The sequence below is a fragment of the Brienomyrus brachyistius genome, chromosome 17, assembly GCF_023856365.1.
Source record: "Brienomyrus brachyistius isolate T26 chromosome 17, BBRACH_0.4, whole genome shotgun sequence".
Taxonomy (NCBI): Eukaryota; Metazoa; Chordata; class Actinopteri; order Osteoglossiformes; family Mormyridae; genus Brienomyrus; species Brienomyrus brachyistius.
Window position 1 is genome coordinate 17,316,484 of NC_064549.1, and position 14,965 is coordinate 17,331,448.

At 38.7% G+C, this 14,965-nt stretch overlaps 1 protein-coding gene across 1 annotated transcript; it reads left to right on the top strand.

Annotated features, from left to right (window-relative positions):
* The first annotated feature begins 1,438 nt into the window (after positions 1–1,438).
* Positions 1,439–4,848, top strand: LOC125711707 (uncharacterized). The gene is made up of 6 exons (XM_048980914.1): positions 1,439–1,449; positions 1,883–2,003; positions 2,193–2,278; positions 3,115–3,309; positions 3,390–3,469; positions 3,940–4,848. The coding sequence occupies exons 3-6, from the start codon at positions 2,246–2,248 to the stop codon at positions 4,313–4,315; spliced, it is 684 nt and encodes a 227-aa protein (XP_048836871.1). The 5' UTR covers positions 1,439–1,449; positions 1,883–2,003; positions 2,193–2,245; the 3' UTR covers positions 4,316–4,848.
* The last annotated feature ends 10,117 nt before the right edge of the window (positions 4,849–14,965 follow it).

Here is a 14,965-nt window from a genome sequence, read left to right on the forward strand (position 1 = left end):
TGAAGGTTGTTGGATGTTTAATCCCACTGATTTTGGGGACCTTTTTATTGTAAGCCTGGCACTCGACTTTGAAGATGAATCTCTAAGAAAGTGAATATAATAATGCATTAAAAGTATTCATTCACTGACTAAATATATGGGTAAATACAGGTGATGAATTTTGTAAATATATCAATATAAGGGTGGCATGGTGGCACAGTAGTTTGCGCTGCCCCCTCACAATGAGAAGGTCCTGGGTTCAATCCCCTGGTCGAACGGCATTTGGGCCTTTCTGTGTGGATTTTGCATGTTCTCCCCGTGTTTGTGTGGGTTTCCACCGGGGGATCCGGTTTCCTCCCAAAAGCACCACCTTGCCAGTTTGCTTGCTGGTGACTTTTCCATGGTGAGCCTTTGGTCCACGTTCTGGGTTAATGTCAATAAAGCATCTACATATTGACAAAATAATAATAAAAGTGGACACCATCCAGTGATTTGTCCCTTCCACTGGGCCTACAATATGAACATTCAGAGCAATATAATATTGTTCTTGACCAAGCATGTGACTAATATCGATCTATTTAAATAAAAAATGATATAAATACATTCATACCTAGGACAATCATTTCAGGACCATCAGGCAACGTCAGAGACCCTTCAATATCAGCTGCAGAGGCAGCTGCCTAAAAAAAAGTCATCCCATTTTGTTTAAAATATCAATACATGTAAATGTTAATCCACATTACAATATTAACCAATCTGTTACAAAGACAAAGATAACTGTTTATATTCTTTACACTTACATCTGCCTGTAGGAGAAGAGCATCAGTCTGCTCTTTGAAGTGAGCCATCAGTATCTGCAGAACATAGGGAGGTGGTGCACTGATGCTGCTTCTCATCAGAACAGCTTTAACTGCTTCATTCAGCGTCTGTTCTAGGTTCTCGGATAAAATTCACGCAAGTGGAATGATGGCAAAGTACGCTGTAAAAAAAAATCGTTAAAAAAAACGGTAACAAATCTGGCAGCAAAGTTGCCAAACAGTTACTGTTAAATACCAAATGTTATTTTACAGTACATCTCTGTAAAAATTTACAGAGGTTATCCCATATGTGTGCTGTAATTTTACTGCCAAATTTTGGTAAAATTGCAGATTTGCACTGTTTGATATCTTTTAAATTACAGTATAATACTGTTTTAAAATAAAATTTAAAGATTAAAACAAAAGACAAATCATGTAAATTTACTTTACCATCCAACCATTTTTCAATTGTTGTTATTGTCACGATCTGGCGCGGGGAGAGCGACGATCGTGCGAGACGAACGGGTAGGAAGCAGGCAGACAGGCGGAAGTCGGGGCAAACCAGGGATTTAATACGGACAGGGAGCATGGGACATGTAACGCCAACTAACATCAATGACAGACAACGCTAACAGGCAAGACCAGGACTTAAAACCAGACAAGACTAATCAAAGTAAGCAGATACAGCAGGGTACAATCAAGGAAATACACGGGGGAAGGCAGGGGGCGTGGCACACACGAGGAGCGGACGAGCCGGGCATGACAGTTATATAAAAGACAGTTGCCTTAAAAAGTACTCCATACTTTACTACATTGTAGATAAAATAGATAAAATAAGATTAAATGCATAAAACATTAAAAAATGCATTTTTTTGCAGTAATGACAAAAAAATTTTTAGTATTCAGCAAATTTATGTAATTTTTTTATATAAAACTGGGTGAGAAGCTTAGTGAATATGCTTCCAAGACCTCTCAGCTGTAACTGCTGATAATGGAGCTTTCATATAGAACTGAATGGACTAAATGAATGGATTTCCATTCTGACGTTCCAGCCAGCTGCAGTATTTCCGGTGCACACTAGCTATGGCGTTTTTCACTTTTCACAGCGTTATGCAGGACCTGTAAACAACGTGAATCGCATCATTCAGGCCGCATCGAAGACGCCTACGTCAAAAAAGGACAAAGGCTTTAAATTGTATGTGTCCAGCTACATACACAACTATGAAGGTAAATCTCTGTTTTGAATTCTAAACTGTCTCTGATACTTGCTAGTCGTTTACTAGCCGAAGTTAGCAACTTAATAGAGCAATGTTTATTTACTAGCTAATGTTAGCATATTGATAAGTAGGTTAACGTCATGAATATGTTGTTTTTGTGCATTGTACTATCCTAACCTAACCCCAATGTTAATCTCAGTTTCAAACAAGGTGTCAGGAGCGGTGACAGTTACGTCTGAGTGCTTCAGGTGTATGAGGAAAAGCCAAAAGCCTCACTGTCTGAGTGTAAGGGAAAGTCATCCTGCAAGTTCAGTTCAGTTCAGGTTCATAAGAAACAGGTTCCTGTTTGTCAGATCAAGTTTCTGAGTCATTACTGTGAACTAAATACGGTATAAGACTATCATTGAACTACATATTTCTGTCACGCCCTCTCAGGCGGAACCCGCCGCCCACTCCTTCTCAGCACCGCCCGAGTAGGCAGGGTTTCCCAGGTGTTCCAAATGTCTCAGTAATGAGAAGCTCTAGATAAACCAGGAACACCTGCAGCTCAATGCGAAGTATTGTGCCATTACTATGAGCCTTGCCAAGCAATTACTTGTCTCTCGTGGTCCCGCTGTTCCTTCCCTGTTCCGTATTCCTATTGTGCTTGCCTTACCTTGTCTTCTTCCTTTCCCCAGACTCATTCCCGTACCTGACCCCGCTTACCTGCTGATCCCGGCTTCTCCAGTTCCCCTTCCCCTGTGTGGTCGTGTCCTGTGTGCCCGTGTAGGACTGACCTTCCGGCTTTCGACCTCCACTCACGGCTTACGACCATCCTTCTGGCTTTCGACCCCAGCTAACGACTCACGACCATCCTTTACGGATTTCCCTGTTATTGTATTGCTTTCTGCGATCACTATAAACTATCTGGCTGTGCGCATTTCTGGATCCTCGCCTGGTTACTCTGCCTCCGGTCACAATTTCTATGTACTTGTTTTTTTTTCCATAACACTTCACTAACAGAGCTCCAGTAACAGAGTTCCACTAACATAAGTTCATTAATTTATTATGTGAAATATTGTCTTTAACTGTACTTGCAACAGGTACAATTTGTTCTCTAACAGATGTTTGTATTATAACAGATAGTGCTAAGGGATTCACCTCCTGCGGAGTTACAGGAGTGCCAATGTACCTGTGTGGCAGGTACATCCTTGTGCAGCCACTTGGCAGCTCTTCTTTATCAGACTGCCCACTATTCCCAGCTTAGGCTCAGATCAGTTCCCCCAGTGTTCAGCTGCACAGAGACTGAACAAAAGTGGCATAAACCAAGGACTATGGTAAGTAACCCGATGCTTTGATTTTATTTATGGATATCTGTTCAATGTTTATAGAAAAAAATGTTTTTGTTTGTATACAGGGTATTAAACCTGGTCCAGGAAACAAAATGGTTATCCTGTCAGCCAGACTAAGAGAAAGAAGACTGGTAGAAGGAATCAGGTTTGTGTTGCTATCAATACTACACACGGGCACTAAAAAATTAAAAACTAATAGTGACTATTTTTGTAACACACCACAGCACAGAGTGCACAGTGAAATTTTCAGTGTTGGAGCAGTGAGTGGGTACAGTACCTTACTCAAGAGCATCTCAGTGGCAACTAGGCGAGAAATCGAACTCGCAACCCTCCAGTCATGAGTTCCATTGTTTGAAATGATAGACCACCAATGCCCCCCAGTGACATTTGGCATGCACAATTACACATGCATATGTATGCACTCCTGTCCCCACCTACCCACACACACACTTACTTACATACATCTATGGACATACACACACACGCAGACCCACAACCACACATGCTCACACATAATACTCATTGTTACATACATGCGTGCATGCCTACACACCACTTTTGCACACAATTATTTCTTATTTATAGCACACTTGTTTCCTTTTGTCTTTTTCACAGAAGCAGCTTGTATAAAGGCATTAGCTCATCTCTGCTGGAAATATCACTGCTTAAAGTTCATGACGTGTACCATGACCTTCCTGCTGATGAAGCTCCCATGATCACAACAATGGCTGTTTCCAGTGATGTACCTCTGGTTGACTCCATATTCGGACAAGTGCAAGAGGGAAGTGTGCTGTCCTATCAGATGCCAACAAAGACTGTCCCAAGGACCCGTCCACACACAGACGCCCCTTCTCCCCCACAGCTGCCACTCTCAGATTACAGGATGGGACCCTCTACATGTGCATTTGTCTGCTCTGAACATCAGCACCATCACATGGCATCCCTTGACACATCTTTGGAGACAGCACACAAAATTGAACACAGCACATGAGAACAGAGTTCTTGTGCTGAGTGGCACCAACTAAGGAGGTGCCGCATCACCTCTTCCAAATTCAAAGAGCTCTGTCACACCAGGGGGGAAAGCTCTGCTGAAAATCTCGCCAAAAGGCTTCTGAGACCTTGCCATAAGACTGCTAACATGAGGCGGGGGCTTGACATGGAGCCTGTAGCAATAGGGGAGTACTGCACTCAAAAAAATCATATGTTAGCATTACTTCACTTTTTTATGTCAACAGGTTCCACGTAAGTTGTTAAGTTGCCTTTAAGAAAGAATATTTATTTCAGTGAACATAAGGTAATTACATAAAGTTAATGTAATTTTGTTTAGTTCAATCAACGTAACATTCATGATTTTGTTTTAATCTATTTGGTTATTTAACTTCAATTACTCTAAAATTTATATTGTTATGTTCAAAGACATAAGAAAAAAGTTTCAGTTTCATTGTGTTTATTAAATAACATTTTTACAATGTCTTACAATGAACACTTTCTATTGTTTTTCCAACCATAAAATGTTTTTCAAAATCTACATGCTGTCATAGTTTTCAAAATAATAATTTTAACTTATTACAATAAGTTACAATTTTAATACTATTAAAAGAACAATACAAGTATAAAGTAAAATAAAAGCATGCAGCCTTTAAATGAAAGGATTGACAAAAATGCTTTTTATACTTGGAAAAAGTTAACAGCCTTCTTTAACACCTTGAAATTAAAAAAAATCAGCTAACAACAATTGTTATTCAAAGGAAGATTAACATTTGAAAGCAAAGTAACATTTTTACAATGTTTGAAATTTTTTCAAACAAGAACATGTTTACAAAATCTAAGTAATGTCTTCAATTTTCAAAATAAAACTTCTTTACTTATTACAAGAAGTTACACAAATAATATTACCAGTAAAAAGTAAAATAAAATAATACTCTTTAAATTAAATGATTTACAAAAATATACTTTATACTTTAGTAAACTTAAAAAAAATAAAGCAGTAAACAACATTGCAGTAAAGCAAAAGTAAAGATGAAGTAAAGATTATTAAGGACATCACCTGGTTAGCACTGAAAAAAAAGTACTGCAACAGCCAGTGCAACATTATGGACAAAACATAGGTCCTGCCTCTTAGCCCTTGTTTCAAGTTACAGTGCCAACAAAAGGAGTTTATTTTTTAAAACCTGGACTTTGTTTGGCAGCTTGTTGGCATCGAGTTGCATAAAAATCTTTTGAAACAATTCAAAAGTATATCTCAGATCCTGGGGGTAAGCCAAGTTTAATGCATAAATTAGACCAACCATCATGGAACATGCATTAGCTACACTGTCCAAGATTTCAAGTACTTGGATGCCTTCGATGATGACACCAACATCTTCGTATGGGTCTGCAACATCTGCCCCTTCATGTTTGATGGCATAGACTCCGAGAGTGGTGTTGCTCATCAAAATTTGGGTTTCATCATGTTCAGCGTCCTAAAAATAACAAAAGACAAGTACAAATAATAAGTACAAAATAAAACAATTACCAACAGATCAAGGGTAAACTGGTTTTAGAGAAAAATACAAAAAAGTTTTTAAAATTTTTTTTTAATAGCTTACCATGTACTCCTTCACTAGGTTTGAAGGATCTTCATTTAGGTAGACCACTAAGGCTTTCAGGATGCATTCACGCTTTTTTTCAATGATGATGCTCTAATCAAAATTAAATGAGAATTAGTACTTTTTGCTGTACATCTTAAATTTAAGTAGCATTACGCAAATTATCCCACTGCGTTATTTTACGAAAGTAAAGTGTGTCCATCAACCAATGGTCCCAAATCAGAAGCACTGCATAGGATACACAATTATCTTGAACGCCTGAGCTGTTCTAATTGTAGTTGCAAAAACAACTCTGTTAAAGTATAAGAGAGGCAGAAAGTCATTGATGCTTCAAAATAAATAAATCATATTTGGAGCTGAAGAAAGACAATTCACCTTTAACTTTTAATCCATAATTTTAGTATAAAAAAGATTAAATGAAGGATGAGTTAAAAATAACAAAATAATCATATTTGGATGAAATATTAGTTTGGCCTATTATGAATGAGAATTGGTGATGAATTTAGAGAACATACCTGATTCAAAACTGACAGGATGTCTGAGATCTTCTGTGCGGCTGCTCCTCCTTTCTTTTTGAAACTTTTGAGTAGCTGGGTGGAGAAACGATCAAGCTGACCAATGAATTTGGACACCAAAGGAATTGTTGTAATCCTGCTGAATTCCGCAGATACCTGGTACAATTTCCAAACAAAACAAAACAAAAGAGAGAGAGAGACAAATCAGGGTGCTTCGTAAATTTTTGACAGAACATAATCATACACTTCCTTTACCAGCACTCACAGATAACACACATTTACGATAAATGAACAAACCTGAATTACATCTAAAGTACTTCAAATCATAGTTTAGAATTATAACAACATCCAAGCAAACTGACATGACATTAAAGACATATACCTCTCGCTCAGTAAAGAGTGCTGGCCATCTGTTCTTGAATTCAGCAATGAAAGGTGAATCTTCTACCACCTCTCGTGCCTCCGTAGAGCAAACGTTCTGTCCATCAGCCCCTTGATAAACTGCTGTACAAAAACAAAACAATCGGTTAAAATGGAGAAACCATTCCTTACTAGAAATTTAATGTCATTTACAACTTTGTTTTGGGTGATGTAAATGTTCAACAAGTATAAAATTTCACATAAATGCATAAAAAAATGTGTCTAACTATAATGTGAAAGAAGACACGAGTCATATGCCAATTTTGTGACAATACTATACACAAGGTATTACACGTGAGTAATGATTCAAATGTTGTTACAGCATCAATATAAATTCATAAACGTGAAAATCTCATCTGTCTGTTTACATAGAGGAAAACGCGTTGTTGTTTTGCAGTGTAATTCTCCGTCTCTGATTCTAATAAAACTGCTCCGATTTAAACTAGCTGACGAGGGACCGTTGTGCTTCGTTCCTTCTTGTGGTGTTTTCCAACTGCGCATGTGCAGATTTTACTCCACCTACTGACCAATATGCGGTACTGCAGAAGCAACACAACTCTGTTTCATCCATCCATCCATCCATCCATTTTCCAAACCGCTTATCCTACTGGGTCGCGGGTGGTCCGGAGCCTATCCCGGAAGCAATGGGCACGAGGCTGGGAACAACCCAGGATGGGGGGCCAGCCCATCGCAGGGCACACTCACACACCATTCACTCTCACATGCATTCCTACGGGCAATTTAGCAAGTCCAATTAGCCTCAGCATGTTTTTGGACTGTGGGGGGAAACCGGAGTACCCGGAGGAAACCCCACGACGACATGGGGAGAACATGCAAACTCCACACACATGTGACCCAGGCGGAGACTCGAACCCGGGTCCCAGAGGTGTGAGGCAACAGTGCTAACCACTGCACCACCATGCCGCCCCTAACTCTGTTTCATTCATTTTAATTAACTGAACTGTGTAAATTTGAAGAATTACATCTTTTAATTCTGTCAACACAACTCTTTTAATTTTAATGCACAAACGAAATTTAATTAATTAATTGAAACATAATTACATTCTTTGGACCAACAAATGCCATGTTTCATTTTTTTGAGTGTGCATGGTAGGGGAGGTGAACCACTATCTATGTGGTTTCTGATACACCCTGATGCACCATGGATGGGTTCATCACCTGATGGGATTGTGTACGATCCTGAGGGGCAGCCAGTGTTTGGCCTGTTGGAGATCAAATGCCCAAATGTAACAAGCTATGTGGACTGCCCTTCCATTCAGATCAGGCAGGGTACACAGACACTGAGGCGATCTCATCCTTATTACTGGCAGAACCAGGGCCAGATGTTAATTTCTGGGTGTGACTGGTGTGACTTTGTCATTTACACACAAGACGACATGTTAATTCAGAGGATTCCCCGTGACATGGAAGTCACTGAAACCATTAAAGAAAAAACTGACCATTTCTTTTTTAATTTTTAACTCAACGTCTTCTTGGATAATTAGTGAGTTCATGGCAGTGTGAATGTATTTGAAGTTACTGTGTTGAATATAATAGATGTGAGTAAAATGTTGCTGCATTGTTTGTTTATGCAGAATGACTGTAACACATGACTTGGATTTAAGCATTTAGATGCTTTGTATTGGTTAAGTAATTAAGGTAAATGACTAGAACTAAAAAATGGGTAACGAAAACAAAAGCAATTTAATAAAGTTTTTTAATAGGTAGCACTTTAAGACCTCAACTGTGTACAAACAAATTTCATGCAAATATAAACAAGAGTAGGGAAAATATGAGCTGGCCTATTTAAGCCAGAGTACTGCTTAAATTTGACAAAGTATTTTAAAAAGGCAGGATAAAAAACATTGTATTTTCATAATCTGTTTGCATATAAACATACATACTACACAGATATATATAGTAAGTATAATGTGTAGTAATATACATATATACACACTTCATTATACTATATATTACTATATACATAAATGTTAATGCTACATATAAACAAATGTAGATATTTGCTATATATCAACAATTGTAGATAATTTCCTTTCTCAAAAAATGGGGTTCTGTTGGACTAGTGTTAGTCTTCATGCTTTTTTGCCCAAGCCTTTACCAGTGTCCCATTTTCATAATTTGTTAGGAGACAAGCCACTGTGTAGAGCTGGTTGATGCTTCCAAAAAGGCGTAGGAGAATTTCAGAGTCAAAGAATTAGTGCTCCTTGACCCGGCGAATGAAACACTCCACATGCACCCTGAGACATGCTATGGCCTGGGTCTCCCTAACTTCACATGCTGACATTTGAGACCTGCCAGAGAGGAATGCTGGCATGTAAATCTTGCATGGTACAACGTCATCTGTAAGAAAACCTCGGTCTACCATGACAGCCATCCCAGGTTTTAGGAGGGTAACGAGACCACATTCACGTAAGAACATAAGAACTATACAAACGAGAGGAGGCCATTCGGCCCATCAAGCTCGCTTGGGGAGAACTTAACTAATAGCTCAGAGTTGTTAAAATCTTATCTAGCTCTGATTTAAAGGAACCCAAGGATTCAGCTTGCACTACGTTATCAGGAAGACGTGTGATCTGCTTGTTGCTGATAGACCCGGCATACAGTGAAGATATGAATGTCACTGCCCCGCAATTCTAATGAACCCTTTCAGAGTGTAGTGGGACGTGTAAGAGGAAAACACTTGACTCTGCAGGACAGGGGAAGATGGGCATTGACACCTCAGCTCAGTGCAGTCAGGGATAACTGTAGTGTCAGGGAAGTCCTTGAAATCTGCTGACAGATTTTTACATATCTTATACATAGCGTTGGCATATAGTCCATTGCTAGTCTGAATACTTACGTAAATGTAAGATTTTAGTTTTTAATATTTAACACCCCAGCGATGGGCTGGCCCCCCATCCTGGGTTGTTCCCTACCTTGTGCCCATTGCTTCCGGGATAGGCTCTGGACCCCCTGCGACCCAGTAGGATAAGCGGTTTGGAAAATGGATGGATGGATGGATGGATATTTAACACATTTACAATTCTTTTTTTTTTTTTTATTTAAAATTACATTTACCAAAAATACAAAAAGTAAAGGGGTCTGAATACTTTGAGACAACTGTGTACCACATTAAACCTCAAAAACAAGATCAAAACTAAATCTTTACATTGGTTCTGAGCCACATTCTTAAAACCAGTAAAATTTTCCACACCCTTTGCATCCCACTGCCAATCATACCTGATACTGCACAGTAATGTTTCTGTAGCTCATAAGGTTAAGGACATTTCCATCTATATCTCCAACCTGCTCTTACTCCTAGCTTGTCAATGCTTTAGTGTTTTTGTCACAATTTTTTTCTATGAAGAAATGGTATGTAATAAATCTAAGTGAACATTTAATCTGTATCTTATTACATTTCTGCTTCAAACTAATTGTATTAGATATTATTGTGTGATCGTTACTTTGGATATACAGCAAATGCATGCTTCTAATACCATTTTCTAATACCATACAATTCTGTATTTTTACAGGCATATGCATTTAGTTGGAAAAGACTGTACTGTGTTGTCTTTTTAACAGCAATGCATAATAATTTTACATTCAAGATCATTTAAAAACAGCACAGCCATGTAAAAAAACAGTAGATTCTTATAATGTAAAATTACACATTTAAATCCTATTTTTATGAAACATAAATTTAAAAATCAAGATTTACTGTATTTTATAGGTGTATTCTGGTAAAATAAAAAATCTGGCAAAATGCTAAATAAATCACGGCAAATTTTCGTTAAAAAAAAAAAAATGTAACAGTGTACTACAGTATTGATTACACGTAACCGAAAAGGGCACTGTCCATGCCCTCACGATTGCAGTGGGTAGTTTAACTACATGTTAATACATTTACCATCGGACAGAAACGGCACCCTTTTGGGCTGCTTTGGATGCATAGAATAACTTTAGTAGATTTGCCGCACAGCAACGGTAAGTCTTTTTTTAATGCGTCAGATTAACTTTTCAAAAGTACTATCTGTTTTTCATACTTAAAAAACTAAATTGTGGATTCCACAAAAAAGACGACGGACGATTTCAGTTTCTTCTGGCATTCCCGCCTCGTGGACGAAGTTCCTGTAGTTGAAGTTCCTGAAGTTGCTGTATTTATAAACATGTATTCCAAATCACAGTAATGCTGTTATTTTACAGTAACATGCAGTGTATTGAAATAATGCTGGGTTACTGTAAAAATATTCATGTAAATTTACATCATGCCTACTAAGCCACCTTGCCACTCCTTATGTTTACATATCTGCAAAGATAAACCTGGACTACATGTTATTAAAACATTAATTCTGACAATATTATTTCTATGTGGGGGACTTTGAAGACAAAAAACATCTCTAAATTCTCAAAAAGTGGTACATACTCTGTGAAAATAACTTCTTGGTCAGTTGCTGCCCTCTAAGTATAAGTAAAATTGTATAAATATGACCAGTTCCTGAAAAATGAGCAGTATGTTCTGCTGGAACAGTATGTTATGTCTCATTATCCATAAAGCATGAGATTGAATAATAAATATGATAAAGAACAATCTGTGGTTTTACATGCAAAACTATAAATATGAAAGAATTTAAAGGTACATTTTCACTGACGTAAAAAAATACATAAAAAATCTTGCTATTTTGTTTTCAAAATGCATCCGCCTTTCTTGTTAATTAAAAAACAAGTCTTAATGTTTAACTAATGAGCTATGGTGAGCTGCAAAATACAAGTTAATGCCTTACATTTTTTATTTACATTTAAATGTTTTTTTTTTGTATTTTCCTCTGTGTTACAAAGAAACGCAATGAAAGGAAAACTTATGTGTGCTGCTTTATTGTTAGCTATTTGTCAGAACCTTACCCAGTATGCAAGTTCAAGGGCAGAATGCTAGGGGATGCACAAGCCTTCATGTATGGCATGTTCCAGTGGTAGAGCTAAATGAATATTTAAAATTTTTTATTAAACTTAGTACAGAACAAATGTTATACCCTGGATGAATAGATACACTTCAAGGTGTTTAATCTCATGAATTGTGTTGTATCATTGTGGTATAAAGTAGTACATTACAGCATTACCAATTAGCGGGAGAGGCAGGTTGTGGAAGATGGAGACAGACGCATTTTGTTTTTTAACATTAAAGTCTTTAGATATTTAGATAATTGGGCATTCATACCTCTGCCTTCCTAGACTAAGCTCCTCATACCTTTCCCACATCGCAGTCAACTCATAGCTTACTCACTTACCAAGGGGGAGGTGACTGCATAGGATGATGGGAAGGGGGGGGCAGACTTACCCTATCCCCTATTGCCATGCACTACTAATTTTTTATGTTTGCATTGAGGTATTGTGATACCCGGCTCGTACGCTCCTCGTGTGTGCCACGCCCCCTGGTTACCCACGTGTTCTTCCCTGATCGTCTCCTGTTGCGTCCGATTACTTTGATTAGTCTTGTCTGATTTAAGTCCTGGTCTTTCCTGTTTGCCTTGTCCGTCATTGTAGTCATAGTGATTGTGCAGTGGATGGTTATTGTGAGCATCTCCTGTCCCCTGTCTACCCTAATAAACCCTGCGTTCAGCCCCGATTTCCGCCTGTTTACCTGCTCCTTGCCGGCCGACCCGCATGATCGTCGCCTTGCCAACTCACGGTCGTGACAGGTATGACTGTACATTATGTTTTACTTTTATAATGTTTCTTCTAAGAGGTTATAGATCATCCATTAACATTTTTTGCCTCTATAAAATCCATAAATTGAATTTTGTTTTCCAAAGTTTTTGATTGTTTGTTTATTCATTCCACCCCTACCATTGATATTATATCATTGATATTTCAGAATGCTGCCCTCGTCTGGTGGAACTTACACAGGAATGGCGGAAGGGGATGATGACATGTTACATGCAGACTGCCCAGTCCCAACTGGAGAGGAGTTAAGGGTCATTCCAATACAACTCACCTAGACCTCCCAATTTGTTTCATCATATCCATGATATGATGATATGGAACCAAGCTGAACCTTGGAGAGTTCTCTTGCTTTAGAAGATGATATGTATATGCTAAGATAAAGTGAAAAGCATGCATGTGTGGGGCGGGGGTATGGGGTGGGCTGGGCTGGGCAGGCCTTTCAGCATGAACAATTGAAAGTTTGAGTGACCCTTTTTGTATTTTATTTGAGGGTATTCCCCCAGAAAATTTCACAAGTGCCTGTTTTCAATCACCAACAATCGCCAACAAGCACCTAGCCCTGGAAAAGTCTCTACAAGTCCCTGGGCACTAGGGATTACTAACCCTGGGCACAGAAATCTCAGTGGGGAGGCAGATGGATGACTAAGCAATGAGTTTTAGCTGGAATTAACCGTATTGATTAAGTGTATGACCAAGGTATTAGAGAGGTCTAGGAACATAATTACCTGATTGCTTAAAATCCAGCTGAAGTTTAGACACCAATACACTATATATAGAATGACAAGTTCTAGTCCAATGTAAGCTGTGCACTGGAAATGTTTTCAGCTATTAATGACTTACAGTCATGAGCATGGCTGATGCAGATGTTGGATAAGCTACAGTAGATATGGTGGCACTATAGAAGCAGCACCAGGTCAGTACAGTCTGCTAAACATTAAAGCACAGAGCAAAAGGAAATTCAGTGGAGTTTCAGTTAAATATCAAGTTTTTTTGTGAATTATAGCTGAAGTAAACAAAATTGTTAAGCATTATTTTTAATACATTATTGTTTCAAAATGTAAATGACAGCACCATTATGGTTTATCTTTGCTGTGCACCTTCAGTGCCCTGTAACTGCATCATTTCCCTTTGACAAGCAGATGTCTATTGATGCTGTCCAGTAAATTTCCCATATCACACAGAGGCCAGTAAGACGATGCATGAACATGGTCAGGAGGTCCAGCATCGCTGCAGCTTGGATTGCAATGAATGAGAGAGAGGGGGGCCTCCATCTGGGACCACATGGGGAACAAGAGTCCACCTCTGTGATGGAGCAGTGCAGGGAGCGGGGGGGGGACAGCAGAGGGAGAGGCTCAGACCAGCAGGCTGGCCCCCACATCAGCTCCTCCTTCCTGGTAACTGTGCCCCAGCACAGCCTGTCCTGTCATATACTGGGCTGGTTTCTGTGGCAGTTTTGTAAAGATGGCTCTCGAGCTCCGATTTTGTTTTTGTTTTCTGCTTTTGTTTATAAATTTCATTGAAAACAAAACTTTGAATACACTTGCATAACAAACCTGACACTTTTGTTTTGTGGCTTTTGAATAATGATAAGGATCTAAAAACTGGTTAGAGAACTCAGTGTAAAGTGGGGGCTCTGCTCTTACTTACAAAAGCGAAAACTGCCATACTTTTTCCTCTACACTATGCAAGAGAACGTTCCATACTGTGCTGTTCGACAGTGACCTTGACGCAGAGACGGGGGATCCATTTCTCCACTTGTCAAAACACATTTTTGTTAAATATATAGATATCAGAGTGAGTGACCTGCCAGAGCAGCATTACTCAGCAAAAGCCCAGATATGCAACCTCTAAGGGATCCTGGATAGCCTGCTTTAAGCTGCTTGCAACTGGACCAGTGACAGCATAGAGGGCTGAGGGGGAAAGTTTGCTGCCTGGAGAGATTCAGAAAGGTCTGTGACTAGACTCCCTGACCCAGACACGTATGATTCCCCACGCGACCCAAACACAGCCACATTCCCAGGAGTATGTCCCGGGCCTACCAGGGAGAAATCCCTCTTCATTCATTTTACTATTTTCATAAAATGCACTTCTTGTTTCCTGAATAATTTTCGGTAAATTACAAATTTATTATTTGAATTCTACATTTTCTACTTAAAGCAAAATAACTTTCTGCTTTATTTCAAATTTTTTCTGTAATGAGGGCTCATGCCAGAGGAAGAATCAAAGTTGAATAGGAATTTTGTTTACATACTAACAATACCTTTAAGATTTTTTTTTTAATAGGGATACAATATGCTCAGGTCAACTTTAATATAATCTCAGGGAGACACAAATGGCTTAGAAACCCAACAGATCATTATTGTGCCAGTTTAATTCCCTCAAACTTCAGCAGAACCTTCA

Coding starts and splice junctions, on each gene's coding strand:
- LOC125711707 (XM_048980914.1), top strand. CDS start 2,246: ATGAGGAAAAGCCAAAAGCCTCACTGTCTGAGT. Junction 2,279..3,114: donor AAAAGCCTCACTGTCTGAGT/GTAAGGGAAAGT, acceptor GTATTATAACAG/ATAGTGCTAAGGGATTCACC. Junction 3,310..3,389: donor GGCATAAACCAAGGACTATG/GTAAGTAACCCG, acceptor GTTTGTATACAG/GGTATTAAACCTGGTCCAGG.